This window comes from Schistocerca cancellata, chromosome 6 (assembly GCF_023864275.1).
Source record: "Schistocerca cancellata isolate TAMUIC-IGC-003103 chromosome 6, iqSchCanc2.1, whole genome shotgun sequence".
In the NCBI taxonomy this organism is placed as follows: domain Eukaryota; kingdom Metazoa; phylum Arthropoda; class Insecta; order Orthoptera; family Acrididae; genus Schistocerca; species Schistocerca cancellata.
In genome coordinates this window covers 536226233-536242067 of record NC_064631.1, presented here as the reverse complement: position 1 = coordinate 536242067, position 15835 = coordinate 536226233, and the positions used below count along the sequence as shown (strand labels likewise).

At 44.4% G+C, this 15835-nt stretch overlaps 1 protein-coding gene across 1 annotated transcript in view; it reads left to right on the top strand.

Moving 5' to 3' along the window:
- Nucleotides 1-248: 248 nt before the first annotated feature.
- Nucleotides 249-15835, top strand: part of LOC126088414 (uncharacterized) — a 57109-nt gene continuing 41522 nt past the window's right edge. Inside the window, exons 1-2 of the mRNA XM_049906554.1 lie at nt 249-461; nt 506-560. Of these exons, the coding sequence (XP_049762511.1) occupies nt 249-461; nt 506-560 (268 nt within the window). The remainder of the gene's footprint in view (nt 462-505; nt 561-15835) is intronic.

The following is a 15835-nucleotide window of genomic DNA, read 5'->3' as shown; positions in this document are numbered from 1 at the left end:
TTTCTAAAGATTCGTCGGTAGAATGATCCTTTTACGCAAGCCGAGGAGAAGTTGGCTAAACTTGACGCCCACCGTTCAGCACCTGGCGGTACGCAGCAAATTCGTGCCGTAGTCCCCAACCCCGCATTCGGTTGCCGGCGTGGTGCGCATGCGCGGGTGGCAGTCTGCGACGACAGATGCCGCTCGCGTCGCGGCCGCCTCGCCCGACGCCCAGGGCGCCGGCAGCCTGCAGAGCCGCGAGGGTCGCCATGGAGTGCGGAGGAGGCGGCGGCGGCGGCGGCGGCGGCGGGCGGCAGCAGCTGGTGGAGGGCGCGGCGCAGCGCCTGGAGCACATCGTGCGCGCCGCGGAGGCGTCGGTGGGCGCGGGCGACGTGGCGCGGCTGGCCGGCACCGCGCAGCTGGTCGGCGGCCGGGTGGGCGCCGGCGTCGCGGCGCTGCTGCTGCCGCTGGCCACGCTGCTCGTGCTGGTCGTGTCGGCGCTCTACTGCGCCCTCTGCTACACCAGCGGCGAGGTCGTGGCGCGCATACAGGCCGTGGCCGAGGGCCACTGCGGAGACGTCGTAAGTAGCGCGCCTCCCAATCAAAGCCTCCTAACTTCTGGTCGTTAAATTTTAGACTAGCAGAAACACTTTCTTAAAAAAGGTATGAAGTGACACAGAAAATGTGTATCTACGTAGTAGAAGCCTAATTACCGAGAGACATTAATCCACACACTTTCAAATCTTTGACGATGAAGTTGCTGGTTACTGTAGTCACGTGGTTTCCACAGACAGACGGAGTTACATAGTTTTCATTGCCTACCAACGACTTATTTGGCTTCTATTTGTGGCATTTTATTCATACAATATACTGCAAGCAGTAACACCATGCATGATAAACGGTTATTTTTCGAAAGCTGGCAATTTGCGAGCAATATTAAAATACTACATCATTCATTTTCATACCTGGTAAACCACGTTTTAGTAACGTATTCCCGGAAGGTTACATCAGTATTAGATGTGATGTTCTCGTCTATTTTTTTCTGTCTGTCTTTCCCGCTGTCGCATTTATTGTGCCTCATTCATCACATAAAAATTCACACATACACGGTGCATCATCCACAGTGTTTATTTTCATCTTTGTGTTATGTTATGACTTAACATTAATAAACACAGTGAATAATGCACTGTGTAGATATCAATCTCTGCCTGATAAAAGAAAGCCGGCTGGAGTGGCCGAGCGGTTCTAGGCGCTACAGTCTGGAACCGCGCGACCGCCGCGGTTGCAGGTTCGAATGCCTCGGGCATGGATGTGTGTGATGTCATTAGGTTAGTTAGGTTTAAGTAGTTCTAAGTTCTAAGGGACTGATGACCTCACAAGTTAAGTCCCATAGTGCCCAGAGCCTAATAAAGGAGACACATCCTTCGACTACAGAATAACGCACGTCGAATACAGATGCAATCTCCCAGGGCGCTTGAAAATGGGAATGCATCCTTAAACTCGCTGTGCTACACGTGTAATTGGTACAGTATTTTATTTTTCATATCATAATAAAAAAGAACAATTTTTTGTTACTATCCCCTGGTAATAAACAGCTGATTTTCTCTTGCCTACTTAACCCATTAGAGTAGGTGAATGCTCGGTAATAATTATGTGATTAAATATTTATTTACCCTATGTTTCATTTTTTGCGTGCTGAACTGCATACTGCAATTTAAGGTATAAATATTTTACACATTTAATTAATATATTCTTACACTGCTTTCTTCAAGTCGAATCATTAGTGTCACCTCCGTCAGACGGGTCTGTGGTCAGACACTCCATGAACCCATTTCCTGGAAAGATATATGTCATTTATCTGCATCTAAATCCCTTAAATATAGACACACATATGAACGTAAACGCTATTCTTTGTGATAAGTGTGGCTGTATTTCAAAGAACAATGTATCGTGACTTTCAATATGCAATCTTATTTTCTGGATACAGCTGTCTAGATCGTTAAATATGTTTTTCTTTCTAAAATCGTTTCGCCTGCTGACATCATCAGATGAAAACTTAGAACTTGTAAAACTAGTTTCAGTATCAGTACTCATAAAATCTATCATACTGATACTGACACCAACTTGCTTTACAAGTTCCAAGTTTCCATCTTCTGTTGGAAGAAGTTGGAACGACGTTAAAAATAAAAATATAATATATAACTGCAGGCTCACTCAGGAAATTTATTTCTTTTAAGAATATGGAATATAAGTTGTAAACGAGAATCCTGAAGTCTGTTGGTCTCTATACTTTCAGAGTCTAAGATTGCATTATAATTTATTTCACTTGTCTTAAAACTATTTTAAGGAGATTTTAAAATTTCCTTACTGTGGTACTTTATGAGGTATTATTCCCTGTACATGTGTAATGAGATTAAATATCTCCATACAAGTAGTACAGATAAGACGCACAATGTTCTAGATATTAAAAAATATTAAGAAACTGAGTCTTCAAAGGTCACACACAACAGTAAGTACCTTTTGTAAACATGATTCAACCTGTAGTTTAATCAAACTATATTATGACTGTTTCCCAAAAACATTTGCCGATTATTTTTTAAGTTTAGGAATATTCATCTAAAGTTTACTGTTTTCAACTTATTTCAGGCTGAATTAACAAAATATGGAACATCAAGAAAAACAGATGATTTCTGTTACGAATATTTTTTGTCACTGTACTCATACCAATAAAATTGTGCGTGTGTGTGTGTGTGTGTGTGTGTGTGTGTGTGTGTGTGTGTGTGAATGGGTGGGTGGGTGGTTTGATGGGTGAGTGGGCGGATGTATTTTTGACACGCTTTGTCCGACCCATGTTGGACTCCATCAGAGATAGGTATAGTCCTATGTAAATATGAAGGCTAGGAAATAAGCCCACCAAGCCATAAGTACGTTTAAAAAATATTCCCAGTCAGTGGAAATATTTACAACCGACTACGGAATTCCGTAAGACGAGCACACAGAAATAAACAGCGCAACGTCAACATACCTCGCACCGCCGTCCTCCGATGTGCTGACCAACGACGCTACAACTGAGTAGCAACTTCGCACGATACCCCATCACACCAGCCAAGTATCTGGACGAACTTTCAACGAACGGAGTACCTTATATGCCGAGGCACTGGTCCCACCAGGTCTTCACATCCCTAGTTCATCGTAACACCACCCTTTGGATCAACTAACTTCAGCCTTCCCACCATCCACTCAGACTCACAGCTGTGATCAAAGAATGAAACTCGTCTAGCTTGAAGGGGGAAACCAGATGGCGCTAAGGTTGGCCCGCTAGATGGCGTTGCCATACGTCAAACGGATATCAACTGCGTCATTTTAAATAGGAACCCCCATTTTTTATTACATGTTCGTGTAGTACGTAAAGAAATATGAATGTTTTATTGGACCACTTTTGTCGCTTTGTGATAGATGGCGCTGTAATAGTCACAAACGTATAACTACGTGGTATCACGTAACATTCCGCCAGTGCGGGCGGTATTTGCTTTGTGATACATTATCCGTGTTAAAATGGACCGTTTACTAATTGCGGAAAAGGTCGATATCGTGTTGATGTATGGCTATTGTGATCAAAATGCCCAACGGGCGTGTGCTATGTATGCTGCTCGGTATACTGAACGACATCATCCAAGTGTCCGGTCGTTCACCGGGTAGTTAAGTTATTTAAGGAAACAGGAGGTGTTCTGCCACATGTGAAACGTCAACACGACCTGCAACAAATGATGATGCCCAAGTAGGTGATTAGCTGCTGTCGCGGCTAATCCGCTCATCAGTAGCAGACAAATTGTGCGAGAATCGGGTATCTCAAAAACATCGGTGTTGAGAATGCTACATCAACATCGATTGCACCCTTACCATATTTCTATGCACCCGGAATAGCATGGTGACGACTTTGAACGTCGTGTACAGTTCTGCCACTGGGCACAAGAGATATTACGGAACGATGACAGACTTTTTGGCCTGCCGGAGTGGCCGTGCGGTTCTAGACGCTACAGTCTGGAGCCGGGCGACCGCTGCGGTCGCAGGTTCGAATCTTGCCTCGGGCATGGATGTGTGTGATGTCCTTGGGTTAGTTAAGTTTAATTAGTTCTAACTTCTAGGCGACTGATGACCTCAGAAGTTAAGTCGCACAGTGCTCAGAGGCATTTGAACCATTTGAACAGACTTTTTGCTCGAGTTCTATTTAGCGACGAAGCGTCATTCACCAACAGAGGTAACGTAAACCAGCATAATATGCACTATTGGGCAACGGAAAATCCACGATGGCTCCGACAAGTGGAACTTTAGCAAACTTTACGGGTTAATGTATGGTGTGGCATTATGGGAGGAAGGATAATTGGCCCCCATTTTATCGATGGCAATCTGAATGGTGTAATGTATGCTGATTTCCTACGTAATTTTCTACCGATGTTACTACAAGATGTTTCACTGCATGACAGAATGGCCGTGTACTTCCAACATGATGGATGTCCAGCACATAACTCGCGTGCGGTTGAAGCTGTATTGAATAGCATATTTCATGGCAGGTGGATTGGTCGACGAAGCACCATACCATGGGCCGCACGTTTACCGGATCTGAGGTCCCCGGATTTCTTTCTGTGGGAAAAGTTGAAGGATATTTGCTATCGTGATCCACCGACAACCCCTGACAACATACGTCAGCGCATTGTTAATGCATGTGCGAACTACTCGCTGTGTGAGGAATGTCATTACACGTATTGCCAAATGCATTGAGGTTGACGGACGTCATTTTGAGCATTTATTGCATTAACGTGGTATTTGCAGGTAATCACGCTGTAACAGCATGCGTTCTCAGAAATGATAAGTTCACAAAGGTACATGTATCACATTGGAACAACCGAAATAAAATGTTCAAACGTACCTATGTTCTGTATTTTAATTTAAAAAACCTACCTGTTACCAACTGTTCGTCTAAATTTGGGAGCCATATGTTTGTGGCTATTACAGCGCCATCTATCACAAAGCGAAAAAAGTGGTCCAACTAAAACATTCATATTTCTTTACGTACTACACGAATATTTAATAAAAAATGGGGGTTCCTATTTAAAGAAACGCAGTTGATATCCGTTTGACCTATGGCAGCGCCATCTAGCGGGCCAACCATAGCACCATCTGGTTTCCCCCTTGAAGCTAGACAAGTTTCGTTCTTTATAGATTTTTCGTTTGACGCTAATTTCGTGAGATATGTTGCCATGTCACGATCAATGGACCACCCTGTAGATATATGTGTGTAATAAATCATAGCCCCATATTCCTCGTCTGAAATTTTATTTAATACACTGTAACCACATGTTCGGTATCTACCGCTATTACCACGTTTCAGTTGTGCTGTGCAGTAGGTGCAGTGGATAGTTTTCGGTTAGCATGCGTGAGGTCGAGCTGATTTCGTTCAGACATTGCGTACTGTAATATGCACCGTTTCTTAGGTTCATGTATCCAAAATGTACAACATTTTGTAATTCTGAACATAACAGATACGTAGTTAGACAAATGAGAAATAGACAGTTGAAACAAATGACCTGTCACAGGACAGAATAACTACAAAAACAATATCAATTTCGAGATGCTAAAGATGAATACACAGTACTTGTCATTTATACTACGTGTAATATGAGCACTACGATGTCGCACTTCGGCAACGAGTGACAGTAAAAATGTCCATACTAATGACCGCATGACCTTCACAACAGAATACCTTGTAATCAAAACAACAAATGCTCAAAGCGACATCCCTGTACATCGAAACATTGCGCAACCCCCCAGATCATACAGTACTGGACCCTTCACAGCAAAGCTGCATCCACAGTAACAAGAGTAGCATGAACACGTGCTACCAATTCCGTCGCATTCGTAGGGGAATAGAGTACAAGTACTCTTTCAGGTGTCCCCACAGGAAGAAATTCGGGGATTTACTTCCGGTGAATGCGGTGGCCATACAACAAGACCTCCACATCCAAGCCATTTCCATGGAAATGTTTTGTCCAAATACTGTCGCACATTAAATCCTGAGTGTGGAGGTGCACCATCATGTTGGAACCACATCCTCTGCCGAACATAGTGGAACATCTTCCAGCACATCAGGCAGATAGTTTGAGAGGAATGCATGATACCTACATGCAGGGGTCCAATCACCTCTTGCCCAATATTCTGGCCCATATGTTGATACAAAAGTGAATTTGATATCCACAGTCACGTGTGACGTGCGGGTTAACCCTACACCAATGGTGGGCATTGTGCATATTGAAGTCACCCTCGCCGCGTGGGATTAGCCGTGCGGTCTGAGGCGCTGCAGTCATGGACTGTGCGGCTGGTCACGGCGGAGGTTCGAGTCCTCCCTCGGGCACGGGTGTGTGTGTTTGTCCTTAGGATAATTTAGGTTAAGTAGTGTGTAAGCTTAGGGACTGATAACCTTAGCAGTTAAGTCCCATAAGATTTCACACACATTTCAACATTTGAAGACACCCTCACGAGTGAATGCTGCTTCATCTGACCATATTATGGTGTTCACGAAGTCATTGTTGGCTTCCTGTTGTTGTTGGAACTATTTACAGAATTGCATCCGCTGATGGCGATCTGCAGGATGCAGATGTTGCGTGCAGGCATAATGATACGGGTGCAGCCCATGGTCGTGCAGCACGTTAATGACCATGCCTTGCGAGACACGCAGCTGCCTTGCTACACTACATGTACTTCGCTGAGGTTCTTGGGGTATGACCTCCAGAATAGCTTCCTCAGTAGCTGAAGTACGGCGAGTCCGTGGACAACCACCGTCACACGATAGTGGGAGGAGAGAACCTGACTCTCGAAGGCGCAGCTCCAGACAACGAAAAACATTTTTATCCGGATGGGGTCGACAAGGATATCTAGCAGCATATTCACGAGCGCCAACACCAACCCTGTTATCAGGCGCACCAAGGACCAAAAGCATATCCACATATACCTCGTTTGTCAATGTCATACGTCTGCCACACCGGTATGGAGGTTTACAATGAGAAAATTCGATACGTGTACGTATGTACATTGGAGTCTGACACGGGTGCGTTACTCCACTTGCAACTTGTCCGTGTCTGGTGGACAGCGCATACGGTAAAAACACGCCGCCAGTCCTGCGCACTGTTCCACCTAAAGCGCATTACCCCTCTGACAGATATTGCTCTGCATGATTCATCCCAACACCGCTAATTGTGAAATGTTCGGTTTCGAATTACACGTTTCCCTAATGGTAATAGACGTGATTTTTCCACAATCCCATCGACAGATTAATAATAATGCTTCGAGATACTACTAAACAGCATGCGGTTACCAGATTCAATGCTGAAAGGCATAATTAGTGTGACCTTGGTGATAACATATACAAATAGTAACCGAGTTTGGACATTATTCACAAAGCACATTGTTAGTCCTACTGGTAACGTAAGGCCCTGACGAAATGTAATGGACCTGAACGAAAAAAATGGTTCAAATGGCTCTGAGAACTATGGGACTTAACTTCTGCGGTCATCAGTCCCCTAGAACTTAGAACTACTTAAACCTAACTAACCTAATGACATCACACACAACCATGCCCGAGGCAGGATTCGAACCTGCGACCGTAGCGGTCGTGCGGTTCCAAACTGTAGTGCCTAGAACCGCTCGGCCGGCGAGACCTGAACGAGGAACGATTAATAGTTGGTACTAATCCATGGGATCATTGGAGGAATATACAAAGGTAACAGGTTTAACATCTGGTAGATGTAGTGGTGCGAATAAATTCACGCCTCCGAAGTGGAAAGGGCTTATTTCAAAGCTGACCAATCCTCCATTTCTACGATTGTAGTATGTAAGTGAAAATGTTTTCTAGAAGACCCACTGCAATCGCTGTTGACGATTAAGATGCCAAATGCACAACCACCTGGACTACATTTACCAAATAAAAAACATGTACCTCAACCCAGGATCGAACCATCGACCTCCTACATGCTAATTCAAAACTCTATCCACTGCACCAACTGTATACCACAAGTATTATTTACTGACTGAGCTAGTTACCACGCATGTGGTTACAGTGTTGCCAGATTGCCACTATTCAACGTCATTTTTCTGCCGGATGTACTCGCCGGACGCAATTTTGTGAGAGACATTTTTTTTACCGCTAGCATGTGGGGAGTCTCGCTGCGAAGGCCGAGTGCGCGAATTTCGCTTCACCATATATACATCACCTCATTCCCTGAGACTTGCTCACCTGTACAGTCACATCTTTTCCACCCACATTATTACGGCTGACCTAAACATCCCTAATCAATCCTCCTGCTAAACACCAGATGTGGCGTCTGTTTACTGAGTCCCTACGAGGTCCCGAATTCCCATCCAAAAATACACCTGTTCTGACAGTAATTACAGCCCTCATGCTATTTTACGAGTTCCTAATTTCCTTGGGTGCGAAGAGACCTGTTTTATCAGGTGCAATCGATCACCTGACAGTCCTTCTCACTATTCCATTCACAAAAATGTCCCTACAGCTACGTACAGCATCCCCTAGTTACTCCCTAACTTCTACAGCAGGAATGTGTACTAGGAATCCGCTAACATCTAGGTCTGAAGTCAGTTCTTAATCTTCCAATATTCCAACGATATCCTCCTTGACCTTAGTCTCTGTATGTGACATTGCGGACACCACATCCGAACAGGCCCCAACCAAATAAATCCATCCAACCCGCCCCACAATCAATCTTGAGGATTTCATTCTCTGTGAATCCTGTCGCTTATACCACTTCTTTCTGAAAACTCGGCAAATATCACCCTCAATACCATACTACCCATAAACTGATCTAGGTATTGAAAAGTTTTCCACCACCTCGCTGCCGGCCTTCTACCTGTCCCCCCACTCCTAGACAACACCTACATCAGCCTCTACATATCACACTTGAGTGCCTAGCGGAGGGTTCATTGAAAGACTTTCAGACTATTCCTGTGCCGATCCAGTCTCGAAAAGAGCGCGGGAAGAACGAAGCCATTAGCCTTTCCGTGCGAGTTATAATTTCTCTTACTTTAGTGCGTGGATCATTTCTTCCTAAGAACGATGCCGTCAACAAAATATTTTCGGATTCAGAGGAGAAAGTTGGTGCTTGGAATTTCGCGAAAAGGTCTCGCCATAACGAAAAACGGCTTTGTTTTAATGATTGCCACCTCAACTCATGTATCATATCTGTCTACTATTTCGCGATAGTACAAAAGGAGGTGCGCTTCTTTGAAGTTCTCTGGTGGCCTCCGTTAATTCGATTCCAGAAAAGGACGGGGACATAAGCGTTATTTCATAAAAAAGCCTACACAGTTCTCAGTCACAAGTGTATCATAAACAACTAAGAAAATGTTCTCATTCCTGTTTATACATGCTTGTCATCTTCTATACTGTCATCCTGTTTACAGGTTACTATCGCGAGCTTAGGAAAACATCCCAGCAAATCCGCCAATGAGACCTTCACCTACCGATCAATCGTCCTCATCTCGTTGGTTACCAAGGTGTTCCTCTCCCGAAGTACTTACATACACCTAACCGAGAAGCTACCTCATTCCAGTGTGAATTTCACCGTAACATCTCCTCTCACACTTCTGCACCTCATCCATCACTACTCTCATCAGCTCAGTAGGCTGAGATCAAGAAACCTTCTACCACTTACTCCGGAGAAAACTTACGACCATGTGTCTTCAAGTTCCAGTGACTAATGTGTTCCTTATTGCAGACATTCTATCATAGCGTTCACATATCATCACCATAAACAACAAAATATTTACAATGAAGCGCCAGGGAAACTGATACAGGCATGAGTATTAAAATACAGAGATATATAAACAGGCTGAATACGGCGCTGCGGTCGGCAACGCCTATATAAAACAACTGTTTGGCACAGTTGTCAGATCGGTTACTGCTGCTGCAATGGCAGGTTTCCAAGAGTCAAGTGAGTTTTGACGTGATATTATAGTCAACGCACGAGCGACGGGGCACGCCATCTCCGAGGCGGCGATGAAGTGGGATTTTCCTGTACGATCGTTTCACGAGTGTACCGTGAATATCAAGAACCCGGTAAAACATCAAATCTCCGACATAGCGTCGGCCGGAAAAAGACCCCGCAACAACGGGACCAACAACGACTGGAGAGAATAGTACAACGTGACAGAAGTGCAACCATTCCGCAAATTGCTGCAGATTTCAATGCTGGGCCATTAAGAAGTGTCAGCCTGCGAACATTCAGCGAAACTTCATCGACATGAGCTTTCGGAGCCGAAGGCCCACTCGTGTACCGTTGATGACTGCACGACACAAAGCTTCACGAATCGCCTGCGCCCGTCAACACCGATGTTGGACTGTTCATGACTGGAAATATGTTGCCTTGTCGGAAGAATCTCGTTTCAAATTTTATCGAGCGTTTGGACGTGTATGGGTATGGAGACAACATCATGAATCCATGGACCCTTCATGTCAGCAGGGGACTGTTCAAGCTGGTGGAGGCTCTGTAATGGTGTGGCTCGTGTGCAGTTGGAGTGATATCGGACCCCTGTTACCTCTAGATACGACTCTGACAGGTGACACGTACGTAAGCATCCTGTCTGATCACCTGCATACATTTATGTCCATTGTGCCTTCCGACGGACCTGAGCAATTCCAGCAGGACAATGCCAAACCCCACACGTCCACAATTTCTACAGAATGGCTCCAAGGACACTCTTCTGATTTTAAACTGCTGGTCACCAAACTCCCCAGACATGATTATTATTGAGTATATCTGGGAGGCCTTGCAACATGCTGTTCAGAAGAGATCTCGACCCCCTCGTACTCTTATGGGTTTATGGTGTCAGTTCCCTACAGCACTACTTCAGACATAATTCGAGTCCATACCAGGTCGTGTTTCGCCACTTCTGCGTGCTCGCGGGAGCCCTTTACGATATAGGCAGGTATACAAATTTCTTTCGCTCTTCCGTGTACGTATCTTCCAGCCTACTGCTGAAGTTCCCCAAGCGTATTTCTTAGCTACACATTCACTATACTGCTGACGTGTCCAAGCAACTACCATTTTATTTCCTGAAGTATGCCAATAACAACGCCTTCATAGCTGTCTAACCTACCCTTCGGAAATTCCGACGGTCCCGTTACCACAACATAAACTAGTCCTTGTGCAGGCTCTATATAAACCAGTCTAAAGCACCGGAAACAAATATACTTCGTACAACCCGCAGATTTTCTTTCGATTACCTTTTTCTTAAGAGTTTTTACGGTCTTATGCAATTAACTAAGACACCATAATACCTTACACTAACACCTGACTGTAAATTACCATGCAAACCCCAACGAATAATTGTCCGAAATAGACCAAATTACTAAATTATTAACTGGCCTATCACTGCATTCCTCCACCATGCTTCACGTCTGGAAAGCCTTCATAGATTCCATCCTATACTACGCACCAAGGATACCCTTGTATATACATATAGCTAACTCGACTTTCATCAACCTCAAGAATTCCCTTGTAGTTTCCAATTTTAAACTTACACGCTTCCCATACACTTACAATTAGCTCATGCCGTCTACGGACCACAAGTGGTCCATCGGTACTATCCGGCCGCCGTGTCACTGTCAGCTGAGGATACGGATAGGAGGGGTGTTTGGTCAGAACACAATCCGGCTGTTATGATGGTTTTCGTTGACCGGAGCCGCTACTGTTCGGTCGAGTGGCTCCTCAATTGGCATCACGAGGCTGAGTGCACCCCGAAAAATGGCATCAGCACATGGCGGCCCGGATGATCATCCACCCACGTACCGGCCACGCCCGACGGCGCTTAACTTCGGTGATATGATGAGAACCTTTGTATCCACTGCCAGGGCCAATTAGTACCTTGCAAAACGATTGTATTTTAGGATCCCAACTATGTGGCCACTGTCCACCGCCAGACTGAATACCTCATGGTGGCGCTGCAGGCAAGTACACTGAAAGAAACGTATACAGGGTGATTTTGTAATTTTTCTAAATGAACACACAATGGAAGTGGGGAGACTCTGGCTGTACTAGTGTTTTAGCAACACGCTCAACAGAGCAGTAATGCTGTCCACGACGGCAGCGCACTCGCACGTCGCTACTGCGGAGCCGATCCACTCTGGTGCGGATGCGAGTCGTGTAGCGCGGCGCTGGGAGATGATGGGCTGCTACACCACCCAACAGGATGTTTACTGTTAATAAAAAGGTAGTTAAAAGAAAATCTGCGCGTTGTACGAAGTATATATGTTTCCAGTGCTTTAGACTGGTTTATATAGAGGCTGGACAAGGACAAGTTTATGTTGTTGTCACGGGACCGTCGGGATTTCCAGAGGGTAGGTCAGACAGCTATGAAGGCGTTGTTATTGGTATACTTCAGGAAATAAAATGGTTGGAAACGTCATGAGTATAATGAATGTGTAGCTATGGCAACGGATGGGCGGCCTCACGCCCATTATACCAGTAGACTTCACTTGGATGAAACTGCTCTTTCTACCTGTGGTAGTGTCCGCCCCCGATAGCTGAGTGGTCAGCGCGACACAATGTCAATCCTAAGGGCCCGGGTTCGATTACCGGCTGGGTCGGAGATTAAATCTCCGCTCAGGGAGATGAGCAAGTCACCGAAGTGGCGTCAAATCGAAAGACTTGCACCCGGCAGACCGTTCTACCCGACGGGAGGCCCTACTCAAACGACATTTTTATTACCTGTGCTGCAGTTATTTTCATGTTCTCCTTGTTTCATTCGTCATGGGCTATCTTATTGTTTCATCTCTGTTCTTGTACACTATAATTTTTATATTGAAGAGTCTTTCCCTATAGTTTACTCCAACTTTAGACAGCATTTCAAACATTTTGCACCATTTTACATTGTCGAACGCTTTTTCCAGTTCGACAAGTTCTGTGACTGTGTCCTCCTTCCATTATCGAAAGGAATGTCTGGTCTGCTCCTCATGTGGTTTTACATTTATTAAGGCCCAACTGATCGTCAACCAACAGACCTTCAGAAAATGGTTCAAATGGCTCTGAGCACTATGGGACTTAACATCTGAAGTCATCAGTCACCCAGAACTTAGAACTACTTAAACCTAACTAACCTAAGGACATCACACACATCCATGCCCGAGGCAGGATTCGAACCTGTGACCGTTGCGGTCGTGCAGTTCCAGACTGAAGCGCCTAGAGCCGTTCGGCCACACCGGCCGGCAACAGTCCTTCAATTTCACTTTCTATTCTTCTGCATATTATTCTTGTCAATAACGCGAGTCCATGAGCTGATAAGCTGATTGTGCGGTAGTTCGCATACTGATCATTCTGGATGTCTTCGGCGCTGAGTGGATAATATTTTTCCGAAAGGCTGATGGTGTAGCGCCAGGTTCATAGACTCTACAATCCAACTTGAATAGAGGTTCGGTTGCTACTTCCACCAAATATTTTAGAAACTCCGATGGAATGTTATCTTTCCCTCCAGCATGAATGATTTTAAGGCTGCCAAGTGTTTTTTAATTCTGAGTCTAATACTGAACCTCCTTTACCTTCCACACGGACTCAAATTTCTTCTTCTGTCACGTCGTCACACAATTTCTTCCTCTCATAGAGCCCTTCCATGTACTCTTACTACTATCCGCTCTCTCGTCTGCATTTAACATTAAAATTCCCACTGTAATTCTAATGGTGCTTTTAATTTCACCGAAGATTGTTTGTCAATTTAAGTGCTCTGGCTATCATTTCTTTTTCTATTTCTTCACATTTTTCCTGCAGCCATTTCGCCTTTGCTTCCCTTAATATCCCATTTATTTCGTTCCTAAGTGATTTTATTGTTGTATTCTTATCTTCCCCTGTACATTTTTGTGCTTACCTCTTTCGTCAATCAACTCAAGTATTTCTTCTGTAACCCAAGATTTCCTTGCATTTACCTTCGTAATACCCATGTTTTCCTTTTCAACATCTGTGATAGCTCTTTTTAGGGCTGTCCATTGCTCTTTAAGTGAACTGTCTACTGCTCATTCATTATCGCAATATGTACATCAGATGCATCGTATACTTTCTGAGTATTTCAGTATCGCACTTACTTCCTCGCTGATTCTTCCTACCGACTGTCTTCAGTCTACTCTTTACCAGTACTAAATTGGGATTTGAGTCTATATATGCTCCTGGTTACGTCTTACAATCCAATACCTGATTTCGAAATCTCTGACCAGTTGATATCCAGCTGAAATCTTCCTGCATCTCTAGCACTTTTCCACGTATTCCTCCTCCCCCTGTGATTCTTGAACAGCGTATTCGCTGTTACTAGCTGAAGTTTATTGCAGAACTCAGTTGTAAAGGTATTTCGGCCAATGTTACAGATAACCAGGCCCTACACTCGCTATCCTTAAAGACATGTAGATTAGTTTGATTGCCGTCAAATATTTGGCTAAAGGTGTCAGCAACCTTATTGTCCGATCCCCCTACAGGTTACACTCAAAGGCGAAAGGAAGGAAAGCTGACAGCTCAATGCACTATCGCTCCAGTTTTGTGTGGTCTGGGAAGCACTCTGCTTATGGCATGGTTGTCAGTTTCCCGGAAAAATTACTGATGTTCTGGATAAAGTTTGAATTTTTCCATGGCAACAAGGACAGCCAACGATTCTGATTTATAGACTGCACTGCTCATGATGAATAACAGCCGCAATTCCAGAATTGGAGTCATCGGGTTAAGCAACAAACGCCGCCTGGTGACTGACAGTCCATTGAAAGACGTACACCTTATGGTAATTTGATTTAAGGGGGCCGCTAATTGGGGGAATTCGGGCGTGAATTTTCTAACGAAACTTATCACACCGATAAATCGAGTTAAAATTGTCCTAAAAAGGAAATTTCCTGACGGGTGGTATTGACTTTAGATGGATCAACCAACAAGTCCGGTTCACGTAAATCAACTGAAACTTACCTAAAATGTTCCAAATGTTCCTAAAATGCCTGATATGCATATATATCACTACAACATCCAAATAGCTATAAATGCATTTAAACTTAAGATCGCCAAAAACCGAGTACAATTAACGTGAAAGAACTGCTGCACCAGTAGATGGCACGAATGGTACATGATTGATTTCAAATAACTTCCATTCGGTATAAAAACTGTAAAGTGTTGAGACTGTTCTGATTAGGGTATCTGATGGTAGACTTGGTTAGGGTCTGGCACTGTAAAACAACAGGCACCAGTAAACCACGTGAAACAATTACATAAATCAGGCCGCGAAATTAATTGCAAAATCAGCTTCGGCACTAAGGGCACGATAATTCGCAACCAGGCTATAGCCTGAGTCATTTCCCTGGAGTCATTTCCCTAGAGGCTGATAGCCTAATAACACCACTAGAAGGTAGCTTGTGAACAACATGGCACACCTCCATCTTTGGATGGAATAGTCGATATGACGCTTGGCAACTAATGTGTTGTCATTCAACTGTATTTGATACTGAATCTTATCGTAACGCCCAGCATGTCTGTCAGTCCATGGATACTACTTAAGCATCTTCAAATGTTATTCGCCCTCACCCTCCTCAAAAGCAGCAACATCAAATTCAAGAGAATTATTAGAGGTGCTATTAACTCGTTGTGTACAACTATGACCGCATAATCAAGAAATGTTCAAATGTGTGTGAATTCTTATGGGACCAAACTGCTGAGGTCATCGGTCCCTAAGCCTCCACACCACTTATTTTAACTTAAAGTAACTTACGCCAAGGACAACACACACACCCATGCCCGAGGGAGGACTCGAGCCTCCGACGGGGGGAGCCTCC